General features: G+C 36.3%; 1 protein-coding gene across 1 annotated transcript; it reads right to left on the reverse strand.

Annotated features, from left to right (window-relative positions):
* Positions 1-1340: 1340 nt before the first annotated feature.
* Positions 1341-18580, reverse strand: ANXA1 (annexin A1). The gene is made up of 13 exons (XM_009562223.2): positions 18468-18580; positions 15073-15151; positions 12824-12917; positions 11923-12017; positions 10173-10286; positions 9499-9589; positions 8421-8500; positions 7172-7228; positions 5789-5882; positions 5171-5266; positions 4063-4121; positions 3026-3148; positions 1341-1732 (listed from the first exon to the last, which is right to left on the reverse strand). The coding sequence occupies exons 2-13, from the start codon at positions 15136-15138 to the stop codon at positions 1673-1675; spliced, it is 1029 nt and encodes a 342-aa protein (XP_009560518.1). The 5' UTR covers positions 15139-15151; positions 18468-18580; the 3' UTR covers positions 1341-1672.
* Between the last annotated feature and the right edge of the window lie 893 nt (positions 18581-19473).

Raw genomic sequence — 19473 nt, forward strand, 5'->3', positions numbered from 1 at the left:
CAATAGGAAGCCATAGCTGCAGGTAATCTTTACCTTGTATATGTTGCTTTAGTGAGAAAGCAAGCAAGGAGTTTCAGGTAACAAATCAAAATATGATCTTCTTTTCATATTCAGTAATGTTAGACTTTCAATCAACTTTCACTGTCAAAATCAACCTTTCCACTCGTCATTACAAGGAATAAAGGATTGGGGAATTGCGTTCTCCTGACATCAGTGTCTTAAGAAAACGCATTTTTTGCTAGTGCCACTCTCAAAACATTCAAAGTGGTTTGGTTTTATTTTCTCTGGACTTTGTCATTTGATCAAACAGATTCCCCAACACATGATCTCTATGCATATGCCTGCTTGTTTGGGTTTTTTTCTGTTTTAATTGATAGTTATCACGTACATGTTGTATAAACTTCTTTGGTTAGAAACTCTCTTTTCGACTTATGAGGGAAATAAGGATTACCAACTTGTCAACAAAGTAAATTATTGTAGGCTGGGAATGATCGATCTTAGAAAATAACTGGAGTAGATCAAAACCTGGCCCTGTGAAAGGCACATGGGAATTTTCTCTCCAGCTCTAATGATGCCAATTATTATAGGATAAGACTTCCCCTTTTCCAGACAGAGTTCAGTTATTCTGGAACATCCCAATATGAAGCAAAGAGGGGCTCCAATATTTAACACAAATTAGCCAAGATGACCTTTAATTTCCCAATAGTTTAGCATGCTGTTGTTCAAATTCGTAATTGGAGGCCACCACAGAAAAAGACTAGCAATGTTTGCATGTAACAAAGAACCAACATGTAATTCTTAATTCCATCAGTGCATTTGAGGACTATAATTAACTCATTTGTACAGCATCTGGCACAATTAGAACAGTAATGCCAAGCACGAATTCTGTCCAAAACAGAGGTAGTGACAGCAGTTTTTTCACTTTGGAGATAATTACACACTTTAGAGAAAATTTACACACAAAAAAAAATTACTTTCAGGAAAAACATGAAAGTATTACATGGGTTATGAAGAGTTTTTTCATGTTTTTTTCTTTTTTCTTTCTTTTTCTTATGTTCAGTACTTAATAGGTTTATTCACTCTGCAGTTTAAATGAAAAATAACAAAGATAGTTTTAGGTTTTTTATGTTTTTAATTTTTCAGTAAGTTATTTTAGTTACTTCTTCTTACATCTATCTTACATAAACCCTAGCTGAACTGAAAATGGAACAATATAGGCTCAGCTACACTGTTTGATATTTCTACATTATTTTTTGATTATTTGTTATGTACCAGTTTTTCTTTCATGCTCTGTATAAAAACAACTTGAAATGAAATGCAGAAAAGCAACAAAGGGCATACAAATTTCCACACTTGTTAATTTTATTTTTAAAGGTTTATTTGCTTTGCATAGATGAAAACTTTACATTTTTAATGATTGATCAAGCAATTAGAAACTTGGGGGCATTCTTTCACTTTGGATAAATAGTGGCAACAAGAGATATGAATGTCATTCAGAATAAAGATATTGAAAAAATACATTCCAAGTTACAGATTTTCAGTTTAACATATTTGGACAAAGTACCATTCCAGAGAAACCATACTGCTTGAAGCCTGTATTTTATATAGACAGCAGGGGGAAATATAAACACCTTCAGCAATAAAGCTTGAGTGCATTGCAGAAACATGAAACTTAGTTATCACTTCCACATAAAGCCACCAGGATATTTTCATAATCCCCTTTGAGTTCATCCTATCAATTTAAACACAAAAAATCACAGCAGTTAGGATAACGGTCTGAAGTGAAATAAATTTCAGTAAGCTTTCAACATATATGTACCAAACATCAGCCTGTTACATAAATAATCACTTGATAACACGTATGTGTTTGCCAAAGAATGAGCTTGAACTGCGTACCCACACTGTAGTTATTTGTATGACCTAGAAATAAACATATGCATTTCCAGAGTAGTGCAAAGGCAGATAAGGATAATAAAAACAAGAAAAGACACATAGAAGATTTTATCCACCCAAGAGCTTAAACTTTGCACACTGTTTCTAGGATTATGTCAGACACAGGCTAACAGTACAGTGATATTCAATTCACCATGGGAATCACTTATTTACCTTGAAAAAAAATGGATAATATGCATTAAGTATGTACTGTAATTATTACACACCATTTTTCTCAAATCTTAATCTACTTTGCAGAGATATATGAATTGTTTAGTGTAGCCAAGCTACGCCTCAAGCTATTTGGATGCAATCATCACTTTGGAACACAATGAGGTGATGTAATTACATACTAAATTACAGTTCACACACACTCAGGATGGAAGAATAAAAGTGATATTGATACCTAACTGAAAAAGTAGCAGCCACCAATAAAAAACAGAAAAAGGCTTTTTGCTACATATAGGGAGTATTTTCTACACTGATCAAGACTTTTTTTAGTGCTGTCTACTTGCCTCCACAAAACTTCTTTGCAAGTTTAGCTTTCTTCAAGTACCTCTACTGGTTTAAATTTTCTGGAAAATGTATTGGATGACTTGTCCCCTTTAGAAGATATTTTTGTGTACTTTAATTAATTTACTTAAGTCATCTGGAAAGCAGCCCAACTATACATCAAGCTAATAAGGTATTTGCAGGAATGCCTCAAAGATGAAAAACTAGTAGTAAATATCTCCCATAGAACTGTCAGTGCAGTCAGCTCTACTATCGTGCCAATGGATCTTATGTCTGTCCAAGAACAGGAAACTGGGGATTCTGTAATATCTATTCAACTCTTAGCTTTTCCTGTAAGATGCTATCCTGACATATGTATCACTTCTATAAAGTGCTACAGCTTTCATGTTAAAAAAACTGCTCCAGAAAATGCATCAGTTCAGTCAGCATGCAGATCATTGGGATCATGAGTTACCAGGCTACAATGAGTTACTCGAGATGAACTGGCGACTGAGGAGCAGAAAAGTTAATAAACCCTCACTGAACTTCCACAATAATTCAGTTGCTTTGTATTTCATACATCACTGGAGAGAAAACCTACCATAATGGCTTGGCGGAGAGAGATGCCATACAGACTTTTGTAATAGCCTTTGATCTCATTCATATCCACTTCATGGCGTGAAACCATGATTCTGATGAGGTCTTTGTGCCGTGTTCCAAAGCCCTGTTAAAAGAAAGAAGTAAGAAAAAGGGAGGGGTAGATGGGCAAAGAAGGAAGACAACGGGAGAGGAGGTGAAGAGGAAAGAAGAAAAAAAAGATTATTTATGTCATTGGAACATCTTAAATCAAGTTTCTCTGTGTTAATCTATCTATAAAACTACTTTGTGGAGGTACTGAGTTCATATCCTATTTCTTTAATATCTCCTATGAGGGGGTCCTCTCATATCCCCCTTCTGTTCCAATGAACACAATTCATTTTGGACAGGCTACCTCCATCTCTGGATTTCCTTATTATGCATTACTTTTAGTGTTTCCTAAAAGGCATGTCCTTCACTGTGCTTGCTAAACACCAGACACAACCTAGACTTCATTGCCTTTTTTATTATTTTTTATGAGTTCTCAATGAACTGTATTTTCATAATGATTTTTTTTTTTTAATCTACTGCTCCTAACCAAGTCACAGGAAGTATGTAAATACATGCATATGAGACTTCTTCAGGATCTCCAGCTGCCTCACTTGACTCAGGTTACAAATTTGCCAGGACCCATGCATGTCTTGTTGAAGATTAAGTTTCTAAGAGGTTCTCTAGATCTGTAATTGCTTTCCTATTTATTTTTCAGAAGTATTTTTGTGGTTTCAGAAATAAGTTACAGTTAGCTTTCTGTCCCTGTCTAGAGAAAAAGATACGTGTGGATGGACAGATGCCTTCTTGAGCATACTGTTGCAAACAGACAGGTCCTTCTATGGAAAGATGCTCAGAGGTTTCGAAGGAGAGAACACAAGAGAGAAATACAGTGTATTTCCTTCTGCAATCCCTTTTTATGACACAAAGGTCCTGGAGAACTCTAACTAGCTTTTACTTTTCACCTTACGAAACACTCATTGTTTATAAAAAGAAGTTCTTTCTTTAGGTTACCTTCATCGCCAAGTGGAGCTTTTCAGCAAAGAAAGCTGGCTTGCTTGCGGCACACTTCACTATAACAAAACAGTGAGATGAAAATCACATCTGTTATACATGTGACAAGTAACAAAAGGTGAAAGTCTGGAAAGAATATACTTAAAAGCAGTCTCAGTGTTCCTGCCAGTCTATCCTATTTATTTGTGTCTTTGTTACTTTTCTTCAAAATATGAGATAAGTAGCAGCTTCTTTCAGAAAAGCAATTCACTCAGGGGAGAATATTTATAACAGTGTGCTCTCTAATTTGCTGTCACTAAACTAAGAAAAATATTTCAGCTCCCAAGAAGAAAAATGTGAAAGCATTTGTGCCTTCTACACAAGCTGGAGATTACAATCTAATGTTTTGTAAACAAAGTTATACTATGTACCTTCTCTCCATTTCTGATATTACAAGAGATCTAATAGAACTCATTCCTTTATCCAAAGCACACTTGACTGTGATACAAAAGCTAAGAACGAGATGAATCTCTGGATCCTGATTCCATTCCTGGTCCATCAATAAGAGTGATTTAAGGGAGTGACTTCCTCACTTTATTGTTCATGAGAAAGAGTCTTGTTAAGGGTCTTGATATACAACTTTATCACAAACAGTACAACAACATTTTCTTGAGCAAAACTGTAGAACAAAAAATGTCATATTTTTAATAATCACATATTATAAATGTCTTTGAAAAACTAGACTTAGAGAAGAGTGAGGTTGGTTTTATCATTTTTTGAAGACAGAGTCAAAACTATTGGATTTTTGATCTAATCTTTTGCCTGTTCTGAGAGCTCTTTTTGGCATATTGACTTCCTGTAAATATCTTTCTATGCTAACGACACATCTGTTTTCCTTGAAAGACCTTTCTGCATATCAAGGGAGGTATTTCTACCCCTTCACCAACTTTATCTGACTTTAAATAACTCAGTTTGTCTGGACTCCATTTTCCAAAGTATCACTTAGCAAGTTTCTTGATGAAGCAGGGTTTCTTGATGACTTCCCATCAGAGAAAGCATGATGGAAGTAAAAAGTAGTTTTGCATATGGTTGGTATTTGTTCTAGGTTACAATCTGCAGAACCACTTACCAAGAGCAGTCAGGCATTTCTCAATATCACCTTTCAACTCCAAATCCAGTACTTTGTTCATGTCATGCTTGCTGTATTTTGTGTACTTCTGAAAGACTAAATAGGGGAATAAAACTCAGTGAATGGTGATGAAAATACAGTATTCTTCCTGCACTGCTGCTGCCTTATTTTTCCCTCACTGATGCTACAGCAGCAGACACAGATGACTGATTGTAGGCCTGGTGGAGTCACCATAAGGAATGGGACTTGGTTAGGATGGTAGGGTTCGTGCATTGCATTGGACTGAGGTGGTCCGGTGACCCCACGGGAGCCTGTGACATTAGGCGATATCCCTTTCCCTAGAGCAAACTGGCTGAGGAGCAAGACCAAGTTCAAAAGCAAGCATTCAGGATCCCTGACACATTGATTCCTTGGCCTTGTGATGACTAGCCATGTAAGAACTCACAGTAGTAGTTTTTTTAACAACCTAAATTATATTGTTTTTCACTAGTATGGAAAGAACAGCCAAGCTGCCATCTGCACTCTTAGTCAGCAAGCATACCATATCTTCTCAGAGTTCATGAGAAGGTCATGTTCAAAATACAATTCCTGTGAAGCACTAAGTTTCATCCCACCTACCCCTTCGGAGATGTGGGTAGCTTCTTGTAGTAAGAAGAGTAACAAACACATTAATATCTGTTCCTTTCCTTTTCTCTCCTGCTTCGTACAAGGCCTGTTATAAAGAAATCAGTAAAATTAACATCAATATACTAAAATCCAAGAAGAAACATACTTCTAAGACTACTAGCCAAAAGCAGGCCATTGCTTGTCAGAAATGAACTCTAGATCTTGACACTACGCATTACAAAACTCCACACAATCTCAAGATAACTCTGGCTTTATCAAGTACTACTTCACTTTTATCATAATAGTAGCTAAAGAACACCATGCAGTTACAAAATAAGTTTTCAGATATTTTACTATAACAACCTAGCTCACCTGGATATACTGTATTGTTGAAAGAAAATATTTCATATGTCATGATAGGCTCACAGGATGCATGGGGTCTTAGGACTAGCAAACTTTCTTCAGCTAAACAAAATTATCTGTGATATTAGCTGGACAAAGAAGGAGCAGCCTACACACCAAGTACTCCTTGTACTCACTTTCCAGGAGTGAGCTTAATGGAAAGTAAGAATTAAATCAGTCTATTTTCTTCACCTCTTTAAACCTCTCCAGAAGTAATACTTAAAGACCTGCACACAGCAGCTTTAAAAACATTTTCTGCCAAGACAAATTTGAACTTTTGAGTTTAGACAGATTATTAATTTATGGACCTTTCATATCTAGGGCTAATGACAAAACTAAACACCTTATGTGGCAAAATAAAAGCAGTATTGCTCAGTAGTCTTTTCTTGGTTGGATTTTTAAAAAAATCAATTTGCAGTCAATCTACATTTAAATTGTGACAGTAATGTAAGATTTTATAGATGAAAATTCAGCATAGACTACTAAAGTTTATCAAGATTTGAATAAAAATTGCCACAATAATAGTGGAAGAAAAAAGGGAAACAATGGATGTAAGATTTACCAAATAATCTTAAAAGGTTCATTCCTGTATAGCTAACATGTTGCAAAGTTCATACTGGTCAAGATATGGTAGTTGGCTCTGCATATACTCTAGCAAAACCTTGTCCCTCAACTCAAGAACTAAGTGATAAATCAAGAAACATAGTGTCTAATTTCTCCATTTGTTGACACCTACTTCAAATGGTCTGCACTTTACACGAACTAGAACAGGCCTTGCAGCAATGTCTCTGGCACTTGATATTAAGGTGAAGATTTAATTTCCTTCAGATAGCAAAGTTTGAACTTCGTAAAATAGCATCCCGTCAGAAGAGATTGCCACATAATATATATAAATCTTTGTTAGGTCTTCAGTGCAGGACATCTGCAGCCACAGTTTGTAATATCAAGTGAGTCAGACGAAGAAGCTCTGCAGAGCGCCTAATATGGTCTTACCCTGGCATCATTGTCAGCAAGATCATCATTCACATGAGCATCTTCACATCGGTCACCCTACACAAATAAATGAATAAAATTTCACTGGTACTCGCAACCATTCAGTTAACCATAACTCAGCATTTTATAGCTCTGCCCTGCCATCCTCATGCATAATTAAGAATTTTTGCAGATATCTACAGTTACATCAATCATTCTGTGAATGAAGTTGTTTGCATTTGTTAATAAATCAGAGCTTGTATTTCTAAGACCATGAGCAACTTATTTCTGAAGTCCTACATTAAAATCCACCGGAAGTATTTTTTCTTAATGTGAAGTTATAGGCTTGGAAACTGTGACTGTCTCCCTGATGACCATTCAGTAGACTCTTTTCAAGTTGATTTGAAGTCAAAAAATGAAAACAAAGCCAAAAGCTGATGCACACCAATGTATCAAAAAATAATCCTGTGTGAACACGCAATCTTCATATATACATACTCATCAATCATGGAATCAAATATTTATGCGTTTTAAAAGAATATGTTTATTAGACAGTCATAGTGTTTAAACTCATCTGCTTTTGGACATAAATTCACAAAACACTTCATCCGTTAGTTAACTTCCTGCCTCAGCCCATTGCCTATCTATTAGAAACATATCTTACCAGCAAGCCGAAAGGTTTATTTCAGTAATTGTACTTCTTATTTTTCTGTTTCTAGCCAATTGACATTATTCCTGTTGTTTTTTTCAACTTTACCACAAAAAAACGCTTAAAAGTGTAGTTGATAAACAATAATAAACATTTAACACTTTTAAATGCACTTGAGATAAAATATCATTATAGCTGTTTAAGAAGAATTTCATATGGCTTAAGATAAATAAAAAAATAATAATTGCTTAATTTATTTATTGATTTATTTATTATCTACTTAGTTTATTTATTTCCTTATTTATTGTATGTCTTGACATTACTGTTTTTATTATCAGTAATGTCACTCACAGAATCACCAGGTTGGAAATGACCTCCAGAATCATTGAGTCCAACCATTCCTATCAACCACTAAACCATGCCACTGAGCATCTCATCCACCCATCTTTTAAATATCTTCAGGGAAGGTGACCCAGCCACCTCTCTGGGCAGCCTGTTCCAGCACCCTGAGACCCCTTCTGTGAAAAAATTTTTTCTGATGTCTAGCCTGAACCTCCCCTTGCGGAGCTTGAGGCCATTCCCCCTTGTCCTGTCCCCTCAACTTGCTTGAGCATAACATACCTTTGCTAGAGCAACCAAAGCCTTCTGGAAGTCCCCAGATGTGTCAGAGATAATGTCTTGCGTCAGATCTCTCTTCAGCACTTAATCAAAAGAAAAAGGATTCATAGTTGATTCCAAAGTTATAAACTAGGTTGACTAGGTCATCTTTAAAGGCCCCTTACAGCCTAAACTATTTTTTCAGGCTCTTCTAAATTTCCCACTTAAATATGCACACCAGACATGCAGTATTCTTATTTTCTCTCATTTAGCTTCAAGGAAAGGGATATATTTGTAACATGTCCTCTAATCCCCAAGATAAGCTTTGAAACTGGAAACTAAACCCAAGCTCTGCTAAAAAAGTCCTTCTCTAAGATCTTGTGGACAGCAATGTCTTAGGCTTTTTCTTGTGAAGCACAAGAAAAGCTTGAAACCTATTCTGAGCCATTTGTCTTGCATTTTTATTTCTGGTTGTTCTTATCACTGAATCTATCATTGAACTCAATCACAAAACTCTTCCAAAAAATAAAGCTAATGTGATCTTACTAAATGATACCATTAGAATGGAAATCTTTTGGAAATGTTAACACGTAATCTCAGAAAACGTGATTTAGTTAGATGATACTGATTAACTGCAGTAAACTCTACATATACAGAAGACATCATATTATATTTTAGTTATTCAGAGATTTTCTCCCTTTAGTTCACTGTTTGCTCCTACTGCTAATGTTATCTGTGTTGCTAACTTAAAAAGGTTTTTTTTTTTCCCCCAAGTCTAGTGAGATCTTAAGCGCTCACCCAAGGTTAGTTACAAGGATGAAAAGCAGTTGCGTTTTGCTTCCATCCTAGAAAGCATCTAAAAATATGGCCCGCTCTGAAATTTGCACAATGATAATGTGCCTTTTCCTTCTGTATTGGGATCTACATAGGTCAGAAGAAATCAGCATGACCTCACTCGCTTGCAACTCTTTCAAATTTATGTGAAGCCTCACTTACCTCCTACAATGTCATCTCAGCTGCTCATATTGAGAAGTGAGGCTGTGACTACAACATATCTGCTACAAAGTTATACAATTAACACTCCTTTCTTGCTTTGAATTACCTTCTTTGTAGTATCTGCTGGCTTCTCTGATCTCCCGGTTATTTCTTGAGGCCATAATTTCAATTAAGGTATCTTCATCTGTTCCAAGCCCCTGATAAAAGTGATTGAAATACTAGTTGATACAGAAAATGGAATCTAGAAGACTGTAAGTTAGATTAAAAATACAGACCTGGCTTAAGGGCCTCATATGAAACAAGAAAGAAACATTAAGAACATTTTACTTCCATAAAATATTACTATTTCAAGTCTTTTGGAATTAATTTTTTATCACATCTAATATCACTGGTACCCAAAAGAAGTGTTAAAGGGATCAAATAATGAAAATGAAAGACAAGATTGTAAAGTACATGAAATAATATACGCCCATCCCTTTTTGTTTTCTCTTACATAAACATTTACTTAAACTCTACAGCTTTCTACCACTAACTACATGAGCAGTTTTCAAAACGCAAAGAGAGTTCATTCTCACAAAAGAATACTGTTTGCAGCCAATCTCCTCCAACACTGAAACTCAGCAGAGATTACTGAGTTCTCAGAACCTGGATTACCAATACAGACTTTTTTTGTCAAAATGAAGACAATACACAAATTTTGAAATCCAAGCTCAGTGTCACTTACAGGCCCTGATAATTATTTACACTCTTCAGGGAAGTTTTCAGAAAATTTTGCCTTACTTTCATAGAGGCTCTTAATTCTTCAGCATCAAACTGAGATGGAGTTTTGAGCAGCGCCACAACAACATCTTCCAGGTGGCTTTTCAGAACTTTTTTCAAGGTATCTTCCAGACTCTGACAGGAATAATAAAAAGCAAAGTTAGTGAGTGGTAAAACAGTATTGTCCATCTACACTACAAAAATTAAGTTTGATCTCTGATGAATCTTAGTCTACACTATTACTTTAGCTATTAGAAAGAATAATGAAGCCCCTCCTGAAATTTTCAATTTCTCACCTTTAGGTTAACCAAAGTGTCAGAAGTTTTCAGTAAGTATTCAGAAGTGCTTTCACACATTGAAGTTCAGCTGTATTCACCCATTCACCGCAACAGAAGACTCAAAATAGGCTGCTTGGTTTTAGAAGTTAATGCTATACTGCTGTTATGACTATGACTGAATTCCTTATCCAGATAACATTTTAATTCATTTGTTTATTGCATGAAGGATCAAAAATTTGGAGTAGAAGCTATCTGGACATACTATAATATGACCCTGCACAAAACTACAAGCCCTGAAGTTAAGATCTGGACTATATCCTAATTTGACCTAAACTTAAATTTAAGGGAAAAAAAAAAACACAAAACCCCATAACTGATTGATTCTGCCTTGTATCTGGAAATGCTCAGTAATCTGTCTTGTTACTTAAAAAGTTACAGCCCTATTCTCTACTAAGTATGTGTTAAGGCTGTGGCTGTAAGAGTGAGAAGGTCAACCTGCTTTGTCAGGATAACTAAAACAATGAGATTATTTCAGAAGGAAGCACTATGTCCATTATGATTTCTGTTCTGCTTTTGATGACGCACCAGGAACCAGTGTATCTAATAAACTAACTGCATTAGCATATCTGTGACTTTGAAGTTACTTTTTAATTTAGGCTCTTAATAGATATAATTGCTAGGCTGAAGCAGGGAGAGCATTATGAAACCCACAAGTGAGGTTTCCTGAACAGAAACAGGAAAACTAGGCTAAAATGGGATATTAGACGTATTTCCTAAGTCACACTCAAGAGTTACAAGGCAAAAACTCAGTGGAATCACTTTCCACAAAAAGTGCTCAGCAACTCTGGTATGCCAACCATGAAACTGTAATTTCAATTTAGAATTCAAGATTCAATTGGAGAAAAATCATTATAGAGGAAAGGAAGAGCGACTAAAACCTTTTCCAGAAATATGCAGTAATTTCCAAGTTTCTCAGTTCCAGGGACTAGACGTTTTACCACTAAAAGGTAGAACACTGCCCCCAGTACGTGCATACCCATATCAGTGTTGCTACACTTGCAGAACAGCATTATGGTCCGACAACTTTCCCATCATATTTAATACTGTGCCTGGACTTTAATATTTGAAAAGATGTCTCCAAGACCCCTTCTCCACCCCTCCCTTTCTCTCAGCAGAATGCCTCCCAGGTGGTATTGAAATCTCTGCATTCTCAGCAATTTAGTGATTTAAACGATCTTTATGGCATTCAAAAAGCAGGGAAGTCAGAACTTCAAATTTATTATTTTAATTTCAAAAGAGTGGTTGTATTCAAAAGCTCAGCACTGGCAATACAGTTACAGAGTGTTATCATTTTATCATGGTTTTCACAGGCCACAGAAGGCAGAAGGCTGTAACATTTTGTTCTATGAAGCTAAAACAACATATACCATCTGATTCGGGAGCAATATTGATGTTCTGCATGTAAATTTATGCTTGGCTTCAATATACCTTACCTTTCCTTTAGCCTGCTGATAGGCAGCTTTGATCTGCTGACGCTGAGCATTTGTCCTTTTGGTCAAGATGTCAATGATGGTAGTTTCATCCACACCTATAAGTCACCAAACAACAAAATGTCTAGTATACTGGAAATATTTTAGTAGTCTCCAGTGCATCATTTAGCCAAATAATAATTTTACATTTTAGTATTACCTTTATGCCATACTTTGATTTCTTGAAACACTTAAATTTAACCAAAGGAAAAATCGTAAACCTTTATTGACAACAATTAGTGATGTAGTGAAGAAACCAAATAGATAGATTCCTATAGAACATAGAAACTGATGTTTCTACAATTTCATACAGAAAGTGTTCAAGTGCAGAAGTTACAATATAGAATGAGTAAAAAAAAAACCAACAAAAAAAACCAAACCAAAAAAACCCAAAGATTGTACACACATTTAATCTCAAATTGAAAAAGGTTTAAAAGTACAGGTGAAGCATCAAATGCGAGTTTCATTAAAACAGAGGCACAACAGAAATATATACTATGTTACCAGCATATTTGCTAACTTTTGCAGGGACTTGATGGAAATCATTAGTATAGTAGTTATTTATTTCTTGTTATAGTATTTCTTGATTCTCTAGAAATTAAATTCTTACACCACTTCCTTCAACACATTCAAGAATTTTAGTGTAGTTTTAAGGTCTGCATTTGTAAAAGAAAATATCAAAGAATTGAAAAGAGTGGAGTTTCTTTAACAGGTGGTATAATTTAATGTATTGTCGAGATTTTAAAAGTAGAGGCACCTCTCCTGCTTGCCATTGCCTCTCATTCTGATATTTTATCCAGTGTTATTCTCAAATTCTCCTACGGAGGATTCCTATTGTAGCAGGTTAAATATTTATTCCTCTTACCCTTTACAGTAATAGCTTTGTCCAAAGCAACAACATCAGCTGACGGATCGAAGTTAGGGTATGAGTGTAATCCAGAGCCACCTTTTGAACTTTTCTGCAGAGATAAAAAAAAATAAATTGCTCATTCCAAAGAATATTTCTGCAAATAAGCAGTTTTAGATGCCTAAATAAACCATATATTTTGGATTTCCTATTATAGGACTAGCAAGGAACACACACAGTTTTCTAACTACAGAGAACTAAATAGACTCAGTAGCAGATATACATTGGATCTTTTCCTTTCCTACCTTTTAAACTAAACAGATAGTACTTTATCTTAGGCATCTGAAGACCTAGTTCTCCAAGTAAGCTCCTTTCCACAGAAAAATACTTCTTAACTGCTACATTAGGCAATTATGTCCAAATTTTAAAGGCTCCAAAACCAGTTAAATCCTACAGGCACGTCCAATAAAGTGCTACTAATTTCCTTACTCATCTTACACAAACTGTCTGTGCATCACATTAAGTGACTTCTCCACTGACTCACATTTAAGTCTACAAACACTTTTTGCATGCAAGACCTTGAAGAAGAGTTCAAGTCCAACCCTATGGGGAAGTGGAGAACTGTTACCTAACTTCTCTGAAACCTGAGATGTAAGCTGTGCTTTCAGCACAGGGGGTATCTGCTGGCTGTCTTTGGTGAATCCAGTCCTAGATGGGCACTCCCTAGATAACATCTAGAAGTGTTCTAGGAATACTTAGGGATGATAAATTCCAATACGTGACAAATGACATGGGCTGCCCCTAGTCAGCAGCATGACAAATTAGGTTACTGGTAGAGTCTATTACCCATTAGCACTACCTAACTGATGTCATAGTGTTACCAGCTTTTACAGAAACTATAAAATGCCTCAAGTCTCTTGGATTAAATATTTATATTAAATTCTCCTTGGTATGACATATGGTCAGATTTTTATTTAAAAAACGCAATAGTTTAGCCAAGTATTTCAGAACAACTTATTCTCTTTTTGCTGTTTCAACAAGTCACTAGTTTAAGTTTCTTTAAATCCTTTAATACTAAAGTTAAATAGCACAAAACAAATGGCAATATCTTATAGATGAGTTTTACATATAGCATCCTGCACTGAATTTCATACACTTCTAACATCTGATAATCAAATATTCAACTCCCTACACCAATATATCACTAAGAGTTTTATGACAGCAGAGGGACCACATACTTAAAGCAGTCTTGCACACTTTTGTAAAACTCACTGTGACTTTTGTAATAAGCCAACAGGGACTGAGAGTGGTTTGCTGTCTCTTTCTCAGGCATGCCTAACTAGTCTTTGTAGATTGGTTTCCATGATGAACTTATCTACTAGCAATAAAAGAAACCTGTCTTTAACACCACAACCAGAATGACTAAGGACCCTGGGAGTGCAAGGGGGATGGAATGGTAGACCCAAAAGTTTATGCACAAAAAAAAAAACTCCACAAAGATCTTGATCAGAAAACTTTATTTTCTGAAATTCTTCCCCTATGTTCAATTTTTCTTTTTTTAAGATGAAAGTTCTTTCACGATCTCCTGTGATATTCTGTTGTGCTGCTTTACCTTTGCTGACAGTCATTTCAGTAACTTAATCAATTTAATCATCACAAAGAAACCCCACATCATCCAATAACTCCTGACTTCTCATCACCATATGCCTCCTTTACAATCAATATCAGTACTGACTGTCTGAGATGTTTTATTACACACTGTGACCATTTCCACCGTTAGCATGACATATGATACAAAAACTAGGACATATAGTAGTGACTTTAGTTCCTCCTTACATTCTTTGCCTCTAAATCATGGCTTCCTATACCTCACCCTAAGAGTCCTTGTTTATCTCATGTACATAATATGAACATGTTCTTACACATTCACACAGTTGTACATCAGATTACTAAAAAGGATGATCTGAATGAATCAGTGATTGGCCACTGCAATTTCATTACATTAACTAGTTCTGCTAGGAATTGATAATTACACAAATATGCACAAATAAGAGTAATTTTTCACCCAATAGCAGACTTTCAAGGCTATTATTCTATATTAGATCACATGCTGCAAGAAAAACAGGTTCTCATTCTAATCAGTTGGAGTTTTGCCAATTTTTTCTTCCCTTTGAATACATGAAAGATGTCTGTGTCTCATTCTTTTCAATTACTCATAAATGTTCGTGAAAATAAGCATAATGCTCTCAAAAGCTGATAATACTTACAATACAATCCTGTTCCTGATTTTCCATGAACCATGCCTGTTTCAGAAATTCTGATACCATAGCCATGTTGACAAAGTTCCTGGGAACAGAGGTGTAAAGTTACAAACCATTTTTCATCACTTTCAGCACTAGTGCAACTCAAGGTTTCCCATTCCCAAAATGTTTTCTCTTGAACTATGACATGTAGGAGTTAGTTTCCAAATTAGTAATTGGCCTGTGCTATTGGAAGCAGGCAGACTTTGTTTAACTTTGTCAGGTGATGCAATGCTCCACAATTACTTGCTCAACCCTAAACACTTAGCTACATGCCTAAGTCTTATATTAGAAATAGAACAGTAAATTAATATTTACAGTGGAAACTAATATTTCTCAAATAGAATGGTTTTGATCTGCTTAAAGCATAGCAAAGTCTATGGAAAGCTTGATTTTAAAGCATATATGTAACCAAGGAACTAAAGCTCATGTTGCTAGGTAAACTGTATTGTCTTTGAATCTAGTGTGAACAGACAGATGCTATTTGTGGTCTTGGGGTACAGGCCATATAATATAGATCATATACATGAGTATTCAAAATGAGGACACTTACGCTGCAAACACACTTCCCTTACTTATGCCCCGTATGCCATAGGAAGAGCAAAAAGCTCTTTAAAGTGACAAACACCTAGAGGCAAGCAGTGTAGTTGCAGTCCAACTGCTTCCTCCCTTCAATGCAAAACTGGAAAGTACTTCCAGGTTCAGACATCAACAAAGTGCCATCTGCCTCCCACTGCACTTCTCCAGCCCTCCAACACATCTCCATCCTTGCCTCTTATCTCCAAGGCAGACGCCACCCACACCCCTCCTTCCCCAGAAAACTTTTGCTTATGTGCCCCTCCCTCAGACCTGACAGCACAAAATTCAGCTCTCCCTGTTCTGCTAGAACAACTGCAGCTGACTCTGCGTCTGTATTTGTGTGCTACTCAGAGCAGGTCTCATCTGGGTAAATAAAAATCAGAATACTGTGTAACTTTTAAAGAACCAACTTTTAGACATGTCTTTTACTGATGATCAGAAAAATATACTTACCTTACTAAAACCAGTATTTTATCAGGCTGTTATACTGAGTCCTGTTACCCTTCTTGTATTGACAGAAGTATATAAGGCCAGAGGAAGCGCTACAGTATTTAAAGTCCTGCTGCAATTTATAACAGCAGACCTGAAGGGTATATGCAGCAGGATGAAAACATTTTGGAATCTGTATGCTAGCTGCACTGAGTCACCCACAGTGACAAGTTTAGCTATGTCTGTCCTGTAATAGATTTACAGAGTGTATAATTGTTTAAAACCAAGAAGCAAGATTCAGTCTCACACCACCAGATCTGAGAAGAGGCAGGACCAAAACTCTGTTATGGTTGACAGAGCAACATTTCTCAGGAATAAAGTTCTTTCACCTGGCTCCAGGGAGAGTTGTTAATGCAGCCATTTCTTCTGCCGGTCCCAGTCCCCACTCCTCACACCCAGCTATATAAGTTTTGCTGCTTTTGGGGATGACTAGAGGAGAAGGTTGCTAGCCTATGCTAAACTTGGTTTATTAAGCCTCTAAACATTTATGTCCATTATAATTTAAATTAGAGGTACAGTAAAAGAATTCTGTGCTGTAAGAATTAAGTCTTTCTTTCTTAGCTTGTTGTTAAATAAAAGCAGTTTGCCATGTGCATACACCTATTTCCATTCAGTAAACAAATCACAAAATTTTAATATAAGTCAAAGTAGACAGTGGCTCTTGAGATGGGCAAAAGACCTTACTTTACTTGAGTTGGCTCAAAAAGTTAAGAAACCATCTAATGTATAAAACTGTTTGGCTGCTTCATAAGAAATTAAGGCTAATAATAAAAAAAAAAGACTGGCATCTAGGAAGACAGCCAGCCTCCTGACAGGTTAAAGGCCTTTCCAAGTGCTTGTACTGACATCACTCTGAAATACAAACACCACACATAAACAATAACTAGATCGAGGAGGAATAAATTAAGTCAAAATATTATTTTACTTTATTATAAAAAAGGATTAAAAGAGCTGAACGCTTTCTGCCATGTATTTTCCCTTATTTTTGAGCTCAGAACAAAGTCTATTACCAGTGAGTAGAAAAAATATATGTATCTACAGTGTGATGGAAAGGTATGTACCACAGAAAAGTGTGACGCTTCCTTTTGATTACTCTATACCAAATACTTATTTGACAGTTATTCTGTTTGACAAAATATTGTCCAGGCCATGTGTCTCAGTTCCCAAACAATAATCTGTAGACAACCCATTTAAAAAGAAAAAGGATCAAGAACTTAAAATTTCTCAGTTTGAAATACATTGTGATTTTTATACTTTTTATCATTCCCAACTGAATGATCAGCACTGCAACTGGAATGAAAAATCAAGCGAAGATGCAGATTGAAAGCCCTAACAGTTGCTTCACAAGAATTACTGTACAATTACTTTCTGTCCGGCTCTCAGTCCACCGAAAAAGCACCCTGAACGGGGCATACGCAAATTTGAAAAATTGTTGAGAAAATACTTGACATTTATTGAAAATATTTAAGGAGACAAGCTAAATTTTAACACTACAATTTTTGTCAAACACTACCATTTCTCCTGCTTATTTAACCATATCATTAACTGTATCAGTTATATAATTTCTGGTTAGAGCCTGGTGCTAGTTACCAGGATCTTCATGTAAATAAAAGTAATTATACCCTATCAAAAAAAGAGGCAGTAGATCTAACACAATAATTTAGTTTACAGTGGGAAAGTCTATTGAATATGAGCTTTTACATCAGAGAGAAAAATGATCTCATTTTTGGAAAATTGAGTGGAAAGCTTTAGCAGAAAAAAATCCTAGATGATGCTGCCCTTACTTATGTGATTTTGCCTAAGTTCTTTGTCAAAAAACCAGGGGTTTGCCCTTATATTTCTAAAAGATTATTTTGCCTCATCTTTGTCACTTTCATGAGCACCTACTCATCTACAGTCACAAAGCAGTAAATCGTTGTTGAAGTAACAACAGCTGTTTCTTTTTTTAAGTTTCCATACAAAGCACACTAGTTTTCCAGCCAACTCCAGTTTTACTGCAGATTTCTACAGCAGCCTGCTGGAAAAATAAAGAGAAAGCATAGGGAATAGTAAACTCCAACTAAGCTTTTAAGCTTCCCCCCCCCATGCATGAAATAAAAGCAGTAATTGTCCAAGCTTTTCCACGTACATGAAAAATTTCCAAACTGAAAGAATTTCTCCTGCCCACACCCATTTTTCCCATGCCAGTAAATCCAATGCACAGAACATTGCATCGAGTCACTTCACAAATTCAGTTTACAGTTGTTAAAGTTTATTGGGTCTACAGAGAGTAGCAAAGAACTACAAAAACCTACCTTCTTCCTCGCAAACACTAAGTTTCGGGGCTGCACAACCAGGAGTGAAAGAGCAGAAGGCTCTTGATGCTTTTATAGCACTGAGCAGGAGACCCACCTAGCAACCAGGGTGTTTGCACAGCTCCAACAACCATTTGCTCTTTGCAGAAGCTTACTCTGGGTGCTGTCCAAAACACAGAACCACAAAAAAAAAGTCATTGCAAAACTATGTGCTGGAGAGAGCAAGAGTGAATCTGAGAACAGAAAAGAACAAATGAGCATGTCTTGGTAGATTTCCTTCCCTGACAGAGCCACACCCCTCACTGTAGGAAAGTGCCATGAATCTTTTCAGATTATAAGATTAAAATGCTGAAAATCTAAACTTGAACTACTCCCTTCACATTCTGATAGTTGATACCACTTCAAAGTGAATATGTTAGTATATAACTTTGCTCAGGGAAAAATCTGGGAGAAAAAAAAAAAAGAGATTTCATGCAGCTTCCATGCTTTACTGAGGGCTGTTAGCTCTGCGGCTTCTCCGCCTGACCCGGTATCTTAATAGAAGGGCAATAGAGGTGCACCTACATAATTAGAAAGAGGTTGAAACATTGAAACTCTCAGAAGTTCAAAGTGAGAACGGTTTGCACAAGATGAAGGATTTCATCAACGTGCTGGAAGTGGTTTTCTGCAAGCACTTCCTCATCAAGCTGGCCAAACACATTTTCCAGAGCACGTCCAGCACAGCACCACATAGCATATCACCAGCATCCCAGGTTGGCCCTGAACGTGATGCACAGTGAAATACCACTTCCTGAAACTGAAACATTCGCAACTAGCAGATTGGCTCCCAGCTGGCTGTCACCTGCCTTCTGCTGACCTGGACCAGCTGCAACACATCCTTACCTCCAGAATAAGCAGGTACAGCTGATCTGTATCTTGTGAACATTCATGACACGCAGTCTACCTTTGAAATCTAGGTGTAGCAGTTAAAATCAGGAGGCAGGGGCACAGACTGCTGGGTAGTGTT

Source organism: Cuculus canorus, chromosome Z (assembly GCF_017976375.1).
Source record: "Cuculus canorus isolate bCucCan1 chromosome Z, bCucCan1.pri, whole genome shotgun sequence".
Taxonomy (NCBI): Eukaryota; Metazoa; Chordata; class Aves; order Cuculiformes; family Cuculidae; genus Cuculus; species Cuculus canorus.

What these genes read in the sequence shown, in the direction of transcription:
- ANXA1 (XM_009562223.2), bottom strand. Translation starts at nt 15,138, where the DNA reads ATGGCTATGGTATCAGAATTTCTGAAACAGGCATGGTTCATGGAAAAT. An exon ending in ATCAGCAGGCTAAAGGAAAG is followed by an intron (nt 10,287 to 11,922) that starts GTAAGGTATATT and finishes TATTCCTGTCAG; the next exon opens with AGTCTGGAAGATACCTTGAA. An exon ending in GAAATGCCTGACTGCTCTTG is followed by an intron (nt 4,122 to 5,170) that starts GTAAGTGGTTCT and finishes GTTTTGTTATAG; the next exon opens with TGAAGTGTGCCGCAAGCAAG.